This window comes from Rhopilema esculentum, chromosome 16, assembly GCF_057945365.1.
Source record: "Rhopilema esculentum isolate cy_ngs chromosome 16, ASM5794536v1, whole genome shotgun sequence".
Taxonomy (NCBI): domain Eukaryota; kingdom Metazoa; phylum Cnidaria; class Scyphozoa; order Rhizostomeae; family Rhizostomatidae; genus Rhopilema; species Rhopilema esculentum.
This window is the reverse complement of record NC_142830.1, coordinates 13,680,384-13,695,892: the sequence shown is the minus strand read 5'-3', so window position 1 is coordinate 13,695,892 and position 15,509 is coordinate 13,680,384. Positions and strand designations below refer to the sequence as shown.

Sequence of the window (15,509 nt, the reverse complement as noted above, 5' to 3'; positions counted from 1 at the left end):
TGACATATGACTGCAAATGGACGAGTGTTCGATTGGCTAAAGTAAAATTAATTCGTGAGTTATTGCACTGTAATTACAAGAGAAAACAATGGAATTTCCCATTAGCATCAATCATTGAATTTTCAATTCTGACGATGCCAATCCAATTATTAGTCATTTTTCATAAGACAATAAGACGAACAAAAAAGTGATCCAAATAAATTCGAGCTTGGCTGTCTTGGCAACTGTACACGCATAATCTCGTTTTCATTGCTAGAAACACTGAAAATAGCCCTTTACATGAGACACAAAATTAAATTCATGCCGAACAGGGTTTCCATGGGTTTCGTGAAAAGTGCCCCCAAGACACTTTCAGTACTGGTTGATAAATCTCAAGAAACCTACATTTCACAGGCCTTTTTTAAACCAAATTTTTGAAGAAACTATGCCCTATTATCAACGTGTCTTTTTTATCAATTCAAAGTTGAATTTTACAGACAAATCGTATCAAAATCAAATTCCTGTTTCTATGTTTTTCATTTTATTTGAAAAAGATAAAAAACTTTAAAAAGAATCTCTGGGCATTCAAACTCAGGAATGCTAAAGAACCTAGCCTGTGCTCTAGACCCCTAACTTGAAAGTAGAGCTAGGGGTCTGGAACACAGGCTAAAAGAACCTTGTTATGTGATGTCACACCAAATAGTGCAAGTCTGCCTAGAAAGCTTTGTAGTGGCATCACCAGCCCAAAAAACAAGGAGGGGGGGCAAACAATTTTATCGACCACGCCCTTCAAATTATCAAAAAACGTGGTAAATGCCTTTTTGGTATTTTTCTATCTAATTCAAAAATTTTAGAAAAATTAATTTTCTTAAGCAACATTTTTTGCAATGGGGGCTATTTTGCAAGAATGAAGACCGAAATCGATCTGATCACCTCCCTCTTCTCCAAGGTTTTTCAACGGATTTCGAGAAATTAGAAAATTGACCTTAGGGGAAAACTGGTGTCCATCCCAGTCCACCCCGTTGTCTAAAACGAGACCCTTGAGCTTCATGGACAGAGGACTGTTGACAATTTGCTTGATAAGAACGTTGTAAGCACTTAAAACACCTCTCTACCGTCTCTTTAATCCTGTCGAATTGAGTTCTTAATTGCCAAAGTTATAGGATCTGTTTTAATAATTTTTGAATTTGGATCAAATTCAAATTCTTTCTTTTCAAGCAACAAGAAATAAAAGTTAAAGTTTAAATACATATACGTAAAGAAATGACATTACAAATTCTTAACCAATGACCATAATTGCTAATACAAAAACAGAAATACAATAACTTCAAATATTATATTTACTTGTTGTTTAGGACCCTTGGAGAAAAACTCCAAGATGGGCTATCGAGCTAAGGGCCCTGCTTTTTTAGACATTTCTAATTAACTGAATTGAAGATTAAGAGCGGTAACAACAGCATAATATTAGAAAGCATATAATTATCAAGCGTATAAATTGAAATTATAATATAAACATACCTTAAAGATTATCACGATTCACAAAATACCTCTAAATGTGTCAAAATAGCTAATTGTGTTATAAATTTACTGATATATGTTCACGTGAGCACAGCCCGTTCCCCTACACTTTATGAACAAAATTAACAGTTAACCATTAGCAAGATTCATATATTTCATTGGCCTTGCTCAATCCAGTTTTTAAAATAATTAACAAATATTGCACGCTCAAAGATATTTCATGCTGGTCTTTCAGGTTGTGTGGTGAATAGTCGAAAATCATAAAAATATAGTTTTCATGACGTAAGAGCTCTTTTCTGTGTTTGGCAACCTCCAGCTGCCACATTCGCTACTACGAGGAGAGAGGAGTTGAAAATGTTTTGGGGCGAAACATGCTGTAAGCTAATAGCAAGGTGGTTTCTTGTATTTAAGCATCATGGGAAAATTTTTGGGCAACTTTAAGCCCCATTAAAACGCTCTCAACATTTCACTGAACATCGCTCGACATTTGTAGTGTGCCAATGTTAAGAGCGTTTGAACACCCTGTTCAGTGATGTTGAGTGGTGTTGAGCGTTGTTCAGCGATATTGAGTGGAGTTTGAACAGATTCAAAATGTTCAGCGGGTCGACTCAACATTTCTATTGTTAAAGGTGTTGTTGAGAGATGTTGAGAGTGTTTTCACACCCCATCCAACAATGTTCAGTCGGCGCAAGCGCACTATACTTGGATTTTGCGCGCCAAATTTTACACATGCAAGAATTTTCTTTTGGAGAAAACTAGTGGAGAAAAATTGATACCGAATGTAAAACCTAAGTCAATAATTCTATAGTTGACAAAAGATAAAAAAGTAAATTATACAAACAGGCAAAAGTCGTTAAAGGAAATTAGTGCCTCAGTTTAAAAAAGAGTCCAATGGTTCTAGTAAGATTTTTGAAAAGCTGGCATGTGTGATATTTCTAGGAAAGGTGTTGGTCAGCAAGGACACTTAGGAACTAAACATACTTGGTTCTTTTTTATGTTTTTAATGCCAAATTCGAGATTTAGAAATACATGTAATATTTTCTTGGGCGAGTGGAACAGTACAAAGTTTGCTTTATCAATATTTGATGCAAGTTTATCATATACAATCCACAAATTTTTAACTTTCTTAAGTTCTTTATTTACTGTTTTGCTTATCAAAGTAAATACTGGTATCATCAGCAAATAAGAGACCTAGCATTATAGAAATAGAAAGAGACCTAGCATTGATCCCTGAGGAACACCACACGCGATGTTACATATGGAAATTAAACCTCCATTTTCCAAAACAAATTGTTTCTTGTCATTTAAACATGATTTAACATGCCTCAAGAAATCTATAGAGGCAGAGGTGCTTATGAATTAAATTTTCAAATAATTCACCAAAAAATTGACAGAAGGGAAAACGGTTTGTAGATTATTTTTTGGTAGAGAGACTTTATTTAATTACAGGGATGACATTCGCTATTTGAAGGTTGTCAGGGAAAATGTCTTTTTCAAAGGATTCATTTCTTAAAGTGGATAAATCAACAGAAATGTAGAGGTCTAGAATTTTAGTAACTTAATTGAAAACAATCTTTTAGTGGTACAAAACTTGAAAATGGCTTTGAAAAAAGCAAACATTTAGTAAACTAAAGCTTTTCGTCTGATCCTCTTCAAAGTTTAAAACGTCAGAACATAGATCGAAAACTCTACGCTAGGAAATATATATACCCAATTGTGGATCGAAATAAGCCAATCAGAAACACGAGCACATGACTGTATAAGTTGACCAATCAGTGCCAATCAGAGTCCTAAGGTGTAAACGAACTTTTTTTGTCTACACAGTAGCGGTTTTTCGTGCTTATGTAGATAGATTCCAAAACTGCTAGGTGGAACGACGATTGGGCTTTGCCAATTATCCGAAACATGTCGCCATTATAGTTTTTGGAACAATCTGGGTTTTCCTTAAATGAGATGACTTCTGAAACTCTATTTAGATGTGCAAGGGAAAACAAAGGAGGAGCTTTGAGTAGGTTTAGTGAGATAAGATAATGGAAACTTTAGATTTTTTGGAATCTTCTTTGTGATATCCCTAGCAACATCGTTAAAAAAGTTATTAAATTGATTACATATTTTAGATGGATCCTAATGTCAGAGCATTAAATAAGATTATTGTTTTATTGGACCCAAACAATCCATCTAGGTATGCCACTCCCTTTTGCATGAACGCAGCAGAAATGGTATCAGAGTAGCAGATAAAAATATTGAGAAAAGATTGAAGCAATGACTTGTTTCATAGAAAATGATTGAAACATTACATTAACGAACAGAATTTCTAAATACATCCTTTAGTACATGCAGCAAATAATTATACTGAAACTGTCAAATAAATAAGAGGTCTTCTTCAAACGAAAGAAAAATAAAAATCTGCAAAAAGATTGGATAACAGATCTAAACTTTGGAAATATGTCAGACTTCGGATACAATGCATTCCCCGACTCCGTTTGCTGTTGTTTTGTATATACTGTTTGCGATGTGCTATATAACAGGCTTACAGTTAAATACAGTTAAAAACAGTAATACAGTAAATAGCAAGTTTACGTAATTGACTAGAAAAAAAGACAATAGCTCACGCTATATCGCGAATTGACTATAAGCAGAGAAAACTAGCAAGGAGCGAATGGAAGCGAACCCTACTTCTTTCGTCAGCACTTTCCACATACAAGGAGAAAACGGCTACACTCGGCTACTCTTCTTACAAAACTTTACCTCTTAAAATCACCACAGCATATCAATACATATGTATGTAAATATCAATTCCCTGCCTGAAAGTACATTAAATTTTTGTCCTAACTAATTACAACAGCCTATCAGCTAAAGACACACAAGAATAATAACACCAACAAAACGTTTTCCTGACCTAATAAAAAAACCAACAATGAATAAATAAATGAGATCCTGGGAGCAAAGTAAATGTCAAATAATTGTCAATTTATTGCTGATGGAAACGTCTTTAATAAATCAAGATTCTATAAATTTTGTAATTAGATCGACTCATGTTTTTTCATTATATTTATTTAAGCAATTAATTTTGTAACATTGATTTTATGAATTTTGTAATTATATTTACTTGTGGTTTTAGTTTTTCATATTTTTAGTACTTTTAATCATTTGTTGGCTTAAATAAGTATCTTATATATGTCATTTAAGTTGCCAATTTTGAATAAGACGATAAGATGATGATAAAACACTCTTTATCGCATAGAAAATTATAACTAACTGGCCTGCTTTCACAAGATAGAACTATTACAATCGCAGTAAAAAAGAATCAAGCAAGAAAAAGCACTTAAAATTTTGAAAGTTAAAAATGTACTGAATCTACGTCTCAGAAAATTTTGCTTTAGTTTAAAAGAAATATGTGGTGCGAGATGAGACAAAATTCTTGAAGATTGGAGATGAGATAGCAGTTTAGGTGATGGTCAATAGAAAAGGAGTGACAATTGCTGGAATTTATCAAGAAGTGCCACATAAACCTGATGGGGAAGAGCTGACCGAATGATTGACAAACGAATCTGACTTTAACTGACGTTCTCTTTCAGAGGTATAAAGACATATGGAATGCTTTTACCGTCCAAATTAAGCAGGCATCTTACCTGCAGGTTTTCAAAACCAAAACAACATAAAAATTTACTTCTCCTTTCAATATATTGCAAATTAGTTTTGCTTTGTTTTATATTGCAAATTATTTCTAAATAATAGCTTTGTTTTAATGAATATACTGTAAAATAAATGGAGGGTCCCTTGTAAACCAGCATTTGCTGAAAGACCACCATTCTTAAATTATTTGACAATGCAATGAAGATGAAATGAAAACTTGTATGAGCGTGGCATATTTCTCAGACTTGCTGTTAGCGTTGCAGCTGAGACTTTTTTCAATGCCTAGTTTTTCATTGGGTCTTGCAGGATAATAATGACGAAATGTTTCTATTTCAATTTTGTTAGACTACAATGACAAATCTCTCAGTTACACAGGTTGTTTGCAACTTTTTAGTATGGGTTTACATTTACAAGGCAAGACTGAGCAAAAGCAACCAGAAAGGTGTCATTCCGGAACTGTCCGTTGATTGTTTTTGCAACAAAATATGTAGTACCTTGAGTCCCCCACTAAAATGGTTGAGACTTTTCACTCGAACTTGAGGTTTTCATTTTCCTTTAAACAATAACTTTTCCTCTTCTCCTGATTCAATGTTGAATGCGTACTTTTGGAGCCAAAATGATTACAAATCCAGCATTGATTCGGGCGGAGGTTGATTGGAATATGCAGGGACAACGTAAAGTAGAAAAAATTTCAAAAATTGCAAAAATTGCACATTGTCTCATCCACTTTGACCAGGATTGTAGTACGAATTGCAATGTTGAAAAGTTCAGAAAGACAATAACGCTTGTGCTGTTAGAGTCACACATTTTGAAAAATTAATTTTCATGTTATAATTGCCGAAGAAACGAGGAGATGGTGTCAAGATTTTATACTTGTTAGTATTTTTTATTCTTTTAAAGTTGGAAGACACAGCAAATTTTCACCACTGCCACCATGCAATACCTTTGAAGAACTCTCATCTATGTCACAAAAACAATTGTTGCTTTGCATCGTAACGTCTGAAATTTTTAAAAAGGAAAGCTATCAAGAAATCCAGGCCTGCATAGCAAGTACAAAGCATTTATTGATGATCCGTAAATCAAAGGTTATGCTCGAATAATTCCATCGTAGCTCAATGGCAGCAGTAGCATTAGTTGCGGAGTGTGGGTGGTATTTGCCCCCATCACACTGTCATTAAGACACGGCACGTCATTGAATTGATGAAAACGTCATTCGAGGACCCGACCTGACCAATTTGCATTGTTTTCTGTATAAATTATCAAATGTAATTTTTATATTAGTGAACGTACACTAATTAAGACTAACATAAGCAATTTTAAGGGATGTCATAAGGCATCACTTACTGCAGAAAGAGCTTGCGCCCTTTTTTAAGAAACCAAGATTTGGTCAAATACGTTTGGCTTTCATTATTAATTTTGGGAGTGAATTATATATTTTAGGCCCTTGAAAACTTAATGATCTGATACTATTGTTGGTAGTTCTGTAATGTCAAGAGGGTTTTGCGTCGAAGATTGTGACCTGTTCCTTTCGGTGGGAAGTGGCCCTTCATCAACTGAGTGTTTTATAAACTTCAGGTCCCCAAAATTCTAACTGATTTGAGGTGATTGGAGAGAATACTTCAAATTATTTTTCTTTAGACTTAATCATTGCTTGTTTTTTTTGTAAAACATATTCTAAACATATTTGTAAAACATATTTAGACTATTGTATTGTAAATAATATAAACTTATTATTTCAAAATATTTTAGGAACACTAGGTTAACAGGTCCTTGGTTGATGGCAGCAAATTATTTTGCTGAGCAAGTTAACCTGTATAAATAAGGTTTATTATTATTATTATTACTTTCGAGTCATATTAGCATAGTCTTAATATCCTCTCGTTAACTTTCCTGACTTTCTTTGCCACAGAACATCAATAAAAATGGGCAATAATTGAAATGACATAGCACAAATGAATTTACAATTATCTTCTTCTTTCTGTCGCTCATACATCTTGCTAATCCTGCTAATCACCATAACCCGTTTCAGAGAATTTCAACTGCTTAGTTCCTTTTTATAGATTTTTTCGACATGACCTTCAAGTTTAAAATTCTCATTTAATAAAATGTTTCTTTGTTTTAATTGTAAATGCATTGTCAACTTAAAATTGACCTGTGCATTTATCTTTGCTGCTGGTTGTAACAGCTCGCAATTTAGAGGGATTATGTACAATTTTATTTGATTTCAACCAATCTTAACAGCATTATTCTATAAATGCCTTCAAAGATAAAAATAAAGAGAATAGGTCAAAGTGTCGATCCATGTGGTACTCCATGTCTACGTTTGCCCGCTCCAGATTCTTTGCTTTCTGTTAGACAGATAATCTTGTATGAATAAAAGAGATTCTTTATCAGAGGCATGTAGTTTTACTAAAAGAAGGTAGAATGAATGTAGATTTTCTGACAAAAATCTAACAACATAACATAAAGACAATAGAACTGAACTAAATCAGAAAATAAATTTTTATCAATAATACAAAGTCAGGTTTCATTGATTTTTGAAACTGCAAAAATACATTTCTAGTCTTATCCTTAAGAAAAGGTATTTGGAAATATCTTAAATCAATTTCGATAACAGTTTCTCTGTTAACAGAAGTGCACGCAAGGTTTGAAAAGCGACCTTCGGGTATAGCAATTTTCAAATAAATCTTTTTGACTCCCAAAACCGTGAATTTTGAAAGATATTCCTTGTAGTGCTGAAAACACACATCATCTTTGAAAACTGCCAGTTGGAAGGCAGCTACTTGTTAGCCTAAACGAAAGGATGCTACACTCATTTTTAAATTAACAAGTGAATTGAAGTATTTTACTTGCCGCCAAGTTTGAGAACAAAGCACCCTTGATGGCAAAACTCTCTTTTATAAAGTATATTTTTAAGGGGTTTCAAAATTTTGCACAAAATTACTTTTTATCAAACTTTAGTTTACTCTTAACTTGCTCTTAGCTTTTGACCAATTTGAAATTATTCTTATAAAAGATAAGTGAATGCCATATCTGATTTACAGAAATCATTTCACCTCTCCAATTTAATCCGAACAATGGAAGAAATCATTATCTTCTTTTTTTTTAAAATGTAACGCTTTGATACAAGAAACAGAAAACCAGCCTTTTTTCCAACAACATTAGGAATTTTCCGACAAAATGGCAGTTTAGCCTTACTGGGGAGTTTTTCGCCTCCTTGATCTCCCTCTATCTACGCCACTGTCGATAAATCTAAAGAAGACTAGGGGAAGGGGGTTAACTAAGCCTAGTTTTGGACGGTAACGTGTTAGCTTGGTTCAAAATTTGGACCCATAATTCCGCAAATATCTGAAAAAAGTGACTCATAATTCTGCGAACATGTTGAAAACTATACCTATAGTTCCATAAAGCAATACACATTTTTCAAGGCACAACAAAATCATCAAGCAATATTTTCCAAAAATTGTCCCAAAAATCCTGCATGTTTCTTCAAATGGCACCCATAATTTCGCACAAATTTAAAAAAGGAAGGCCTATAATTCCGCACTTCTCAAATGAAAAGATACCTCTAAATAATGGCACTTCCCTGTAACTCAAAACCTATTAAGGTACCCCTCCTCCCGAGAAAATACCCTGGGTTCCTAAGCGTCGGGCGACTTGTTCTGACGTCGAAGACCAGTTCCAAAAAGAGCGCGCACATGACATTTAGAAAATTTTTCTTCAAGTAATGGGGAAATTTGTAACTCTGAACATCTTAGAAGGTGGTGTTAGTAGACTGAATAGTCTATAATTTTTTCTATTGAGAGAATCTTATTCTTATTAGCAAGTAAAGCTGTATCTTTTTAAAGAATTTGGGAAATGTTCATTGAATAGTGCATTTATAAAGGATGTTCAAGAGAGGCTGCAGGTTGATACCAACTGAGATATGCCAGGATTTTGCATTTATCATGTCGTGCCTATTCGCTTTTTTGTGATTAGCTTCACCATAATTTGTCTTAGGCTTCCATTTGTGATCGGTTTAAAGCTTAAGGTTGAGGTATTTGTCAATACAATCCTTCCTTCGGCATTGTGGTCAGAGAAGCTGATACACAACTGAAGAATCAAACTGATGATTTGATAATATTTTATGAAGATTAGAGAGATTCTGATTTTAATGATTTTTTTATAAATAAAAAGAACAACGAGAATTATGACTTTGATTATTCAAGGAAGTAGAACAGTTTTCTATAAAAATGATGAAAATAACGACTTAATTATTCTGGAAATCAGCTTTGAGTTGCACATTCATAAAAAATCTCACATAATAGCACGTTGATTTCTTTACAAAGTGTTTTTAAAAAAAATTGCTTTTTTATTTTCATTACCATCATTTGTAATATTAAGTCCTTAATATACAGTTTGAAAATCAAAATATTTTTTCTGGTTTTAATGCACTTTTGAGATTAGCATTGCAGTTGTGTTTTTGCATTTTCCTCTTTAATTACAAAAGCAATAAAATTCAAGTATCAAAAATTTACGTTTTAATTCATGTCGGCGTATCAAAAGCGAGTTATTTTGTCAATAAAAGCAACTTTTCTCTTAATTATTTCTCTTTTGAAGAATGCTGTTTACCGGTCTCTCGTAAAACGATAGATTCAACATAGGCCGACATGTCCATGTTTTTGGTGTATTCTAAGTTCTAAGAACAATTCGAAGTTGTATCTGCCAGTCTACGAATGCTGCCACATTTATGGACTGGCAATTAAGCGTATTTCTTCTACGCAAACTTGCAGTTTGTCTTGTAGCGATTACGTAAAAGCGATGAATATTTTTTGTTATAGAGGAAGATTAATCCTACCAGACCACAGGTATCTAAAAAATATCTAACCCTGATAGTTGTATTCGAGGGGCAAATCACTGCTTAAAATCACGTACGCTCTCAAGAATAATCACACTTTAATCACAAATTAATCACATTAATAAAAAAACGAATTAATCACAAAGTATAACATTAATCACAAAAGTTACATAAAACAAATATTAGAATCCTTGCCCACTTTTATCCGGATTTGCTATTGAAAAATTCAATATTTAGAATTTCCCATTCACACTTTTCCAATCTTTTCACGAACACGTTGGAAAATCTGCAAACATACGCGCGAAAACAACAAGCTTCAATAAGTACCCTGCAATGGAGCAAAATTGAAGGCCTCATTATGATGCCGGGGTCACCGAAACAACCATTGCTGTTTTTGTTGCCCAAATGCCACTGAAGTTGATCCGACCTAAAACCACGCCAGATAGCAGTCATTTTTCACCCATTGCTGACTGTTCCGGATTTGAAATGATTTGTCAGATTCTTGTAATTTCGACAGATAAAGTTTGATAATCAAGTTCCATATTTCTGGAACTCGTAATTTTTTATATCGGTGAAAGTTTCAGAAATGATAGTTTAATTTCCCAATAGCGACATCAATTGCGAGGGCAGAGAACAGAGCACATGCATTTGTCTTAATGTCTTTCACAAGGTGTTCAACAACTGTTCACTTTTTTTTCATTCCGGGCTATTTGGATTCATGTTGCTAATGCTATTGCTCAGTGAAGATAGATTTTTTTTGATGCATATTCAAATTCTTATAGCAAAAGTAACAGCCCACAGAAGAGAGCACATGCAATTGTCTTAATGTCTCATTCAAAGTGATCAACAACTCCTCCCTGTTTTTCACTTCAGGCTATTTGCTTCCATGTTGCTAATGCTAATGTTCAGGAAAGATCGATTTTTTTGATGCATATTCAAATTCTTAAATCAAAAGTAACAGCCAACAGAAGAGAGCACATGCATTTGTCTTAATGTCTCATTCAAAGTGATCAACAACTTTTCACTATTTTTCACTTCACTGTCACCAACCCATAAGACTGATTTAATCTTTTGCATATGCTGCTGTTCAGAAAAGATATCTCTGTTTTTAGTTGCTAATGTTATTAAACTTTTGCTCCTTTTCTTGCAAAATCGTATGAAAAATGACTTTGGTTGCATAGTATGTTGCAAAATCGTTGACGACGTTTATTGAGCATGAAATTATTTGAGAGCACTTTTGAATCTATGATTCAGTTTCTAAAGAATCAAAAATTAATAAACAAATTAATCACTTTATCACTAAAAATCAAATTAATCACACACAAAATTGATTTAATCACGAATCAATCACTATTGATTATTAATCTCGTACACCATTTTCAAGAGTGATTTGCCCCTCGGTTGTAATCACAAAAATCTTTAAACTGCAGATAGAAATTGAGGCTTAATTCTTAGCATTTTGAGAAGTTAATGTTAAAGTAACCTCTAGACAGCGATTTTGATCACTCATATCGGTCACAAGTTGGCGTTCAGCAAACAAGTTTTTAGCACTTTGATAAAATCACATAATATAAATAAGACAATTCTAATATATGATAGAATGTAAAACATCATCTTCTTGTTTTACATATGTTGTACCTATATGTCAAAGAATTTCACAAAAATGCTGGAATCAAATTCAACATTAGTCAAAGACACGTTATTCGTTTGGATCGATTCATCTTGCGCAAAGAATTGCATCGATTAATGCATTGTTTGCAATATCGTTTTATTTATGCAGTTGCCAGTCTGGTGTACATTGAAAAGGTAGCTTGGTTAACGTACGAATTAATGATAGGCCCGTGGCAACAGCTCTTTAAACATCATATACAAAGCTGTGAATACATCAATCTACACGATTCGGTTTTGCAATGACATTCTAAGTTTAGTTCGGGTACAAGCTGACAGGAGATATGAAGAGAATTCTTGCTATCGCTTCAATTTTTCTTTACGTTTGTGAAACGACAGCAGAAGACGCTGTCCCAAAAAGGGTTCTCGTGCTTGGAGGCAACGGGTTTTTAGGCAGCGAAACCGTTGAAAACTTAATGGACAATGATTATGAGGTTACGATTCTGAATCGAGGTAACAAATATTTCGATTCCGACAAGCGAATTGATGCGTATGTTAAACACAGAATTATCTGTGACAGGGACACACTAATCCGCAAAACCTGTCCGACGCTAGCAAAGTCCGGCAAATACGATGCAGTTATCGACTTTAGCGCGTATACCCCCATGCAAATGGAGTCAATGATCGACGCGTTAAGGGGAAAGACATCCCTATATATTTACATAAGCACAGATGCAATCTACGAAGTCTGCGAGAAGACACACAAAAACCGGACTACTGAAAAGGACGGAATAAGGCCAGAAGAACGAACATTGAGAGACAAGCTTGCAGGTAATAGTAAATATGGCGATCAAAAGCTTGCATGCGAAGAAGCTTTGAAAGAACAACGGGAAAGAGGTGGCTTTCCATATGTAATACTGCGATTGGCGGATGCAATAGGACCACGTGACACGACAAGTCGGCTCTGGACGTATCAAGTCTGGGTGAAACTACATAAGGCGTTGAACTTACCAATACATTTGCCAGAAGGAATTGAAAACAAAACATTCAGCTTTGTTTATTCAAAGGATGTTGCAAAGGCTATTATTGAAGTTCTAAAAAGTGGGAAAGAAATCCACGACAAAACTTTAAATCTAGCAATGAACGAGCCACTGACCCTCCGGTATCTCCTCAGGGGAATATCAAAATACCTTGACGTAGGAGATTTATTGCTTAATACCAGTGATACCAATGCCTGGTATAGGTTTCCTACTACAGACCTTGGCCCTCTAGATACCTCTCTGGCGAAAAATTTGATCAACTGGGAACCGACTCCATTGGATGTGGCATTGAATGAAACGTTCAGTTTCAACGAAGACGCCATGTTGGATCCAGTGTTTGTTAAGGAAAGAGAAATAATGCTTGCAGGTTTTGTTGAAGACATCTTGATTGAAGAGATGCAAGATGACGATATTCTGGAACGAACGCTGGTTGATGCATATGGTCCTGCAGTTCTCGAGGGAATTGATCTTGGCCTGGAATTTGACCCGGAACAACCGAAGATCGAAGAAGGAGAAAAGGGTGCCGGGAATGGAGACTATATTAACAGGAAGGGCATGTCCGTTGTGAAGGAGCATTGTGACAAAGAAACATGCGATAGGCCATGAAGTGTTTTTGAAATGTTAGCATGGACTTGCGATAGGCCATGAACAAAAGGTGAACTAGTGTTTACTGGAGACTGTAAATATATCTTTCAACAAAATATAAGGAGATATCAACTTAAATAGCACTCACAAGCACTTAGACTTGCTTAAAATTTGATTGCTACGTAGCCTAAGAAATTTTTGGAAAAGTCTTGCAGCCATTTCAAAGAATCAATGTGGTAAAAACGGAATTCATATGTACACAAATGTGCCATTAAATCTCAAACGAATTTTGCTGTTTTTTGCGAACAATTCGCTATAACCGAGACAAAAAATACACTATTTACATGTCGATTTTGTTAATTCGTGATAGAATATACTTACAAATATCTTAAAGCTATTACGAACAGGCATCATGGTTTTGTAAATAATCAGTTTGGCATTCTATTATCCAAGCGCTATGTTTTGAAACTTTAGAAGCTTCTTCTTTGAATTGTCACCTTACCAAATCTTCTCAATTTAGAGCAATGCACAAAGATTTGTAAAAGGGGCAAATTTGGAAGTTCGACTTTTTATTCTGATCCAGAGTTAGCTAACTAACTAACTAACTAACTAACTAACAAACTAACTAACTAACTAACTAACTAACTAACTAACTAACTAACTAACTAACTAACTAGCTAACTAGCTAACTAGCTAACTAACTAGCTAACTAACTAACTAACTATCTAGCTAACTAGCTAACTAGCTAACTAACTAACTAACTAACTAACTAACTAGCTAACTAACTAACTAACTATCTAGCAAACTAGCTAACTAACTAGCTAACTAACTAACTAACTAACTAACTAACTAACTAACTAACTAACTAACTAACTAACTAGCTAACTAACTAACTAACTATCTAGCAAACTAGCTAACTAACTAGCTAACTAACTAACTAACTATCTAGCTAACTAGCTAACTAACTAACTAACTAACTAACTAACTAACTAACTAACTAACTAACTAACTAACTAACTAACTAACTAACTAACTAACTAACTAACTAACTAGCTAACTAGCTAACTAGCTAACTAACTAGCTAACTAACTAACTAACTAACTAGCTAACTAGCTAACTAGCTAACTAACTAGCTAACTAACTAACTAACTAGCTAACTAACTAGCTAACTAACTAACTAACTATCTAGCTAACTAGCTAACTTACTAGCTAACTAACTAACTAACTAACTAACTAACTAACTAACTAACTAACTAACTAACTAACTAACTAACTAGGTAACTAACTAACTAACTATCTAGCTAACTAGCTAACTAACTAGCTAACTAACTAACTAACTAACTAACTAGGTAACTAACTAGCTAACTAACTAACTAACTAACTAACTAACTAACTAACTAACTAACTAACTAACTAGCTAACTAGCTAACTAGCTAACTAACTAGCTAACTAACTAACTAACTAACTAGCTAACTAGCTAACTAGCTAACTAGCTAACTAGCTAACTAACTAACTAACTAACTAACTAACTAACTAACTAACTAACTAACTAGGTAACTAACTAACTAACTATCTAGCTAACTAGCTAACTAACTAGCTAACTAACTAACTAACTAACTAACTAGGTAACTAACTAGCTAACTAACTAACTAACTAACTAACTAACTAACTAACTAACTAACTAACTAACTAACTAGCTAACTAGCTAACTAGCTAACTAACTAGCTAACTAACTAACTAACTAACTAGCTAACTAGCTAACTAGCTAACTAACTAGCTAACTAACTAACTAACTAGCTAACTAACTAGCTAACTAACTAACTAACTATCTAGCTAACTAGCTAACTTACTAGCTAACTAACTAACTAACTAACTAACTAACTAACTAACTAACTAACTAACTAACTAACTAACTAACTAACTAACTAACTAACTAACTAACTAGGTAACTAACTAACTAACTATCTAGCTAACTAGCTAACTAACTAACTAACTAACTAACTAACTAACTAACTAACTAACTAGGTAACTAACTAACTAACTAGGTAACTAACTAACTAACTAACCAACTAACGAACTAACTAAGACCCTAATATGCGTTGTCAACATGATGGAAAAATATTAAAATTTTTTTTCAAGATTTTGAACATGCAAATAGCTTCTATAACTGTTTTTAAGTAATGATTAACTTTTCCAGGACCTCGTATGTACCAATGTTAATTTTATCATAGAAACGATGAACCTAAGGTACAGTACCTGATAATTATCGACCAATGAGACGAGACAACCAGAGAATATCTCAAAAC

The 15,509-nt window shown here is 33.9% G+C and overlaps 1 protein-coding gene across 1 annotated transcript; it reads left to right on the top strand.

The window, feature by feature from the left end:
• The first annotated feature begins 11,658 nt into the window (after window positions 1-11,658).
• Window positions 11,659-13,790, top strand: LOC135682488 (UDP-D-glucose 4,6-dehydratase). Its single transcript, XM_065197403.2, has one exon. It carries the CDS (start codon window positions 11,923-11,925, stop codon window positions 13,222-13,224), a length of 1,302 nt encoding a protein of 433 aa, XP_065053475.2. The 5' UTR covers window positions 11,659-11,922; the 3' UTR covers window positions 13,225-13,790.
• The last annotated feature ends 1,719 nt before the right edge of the window (window positions 13,791-15,509 follow it).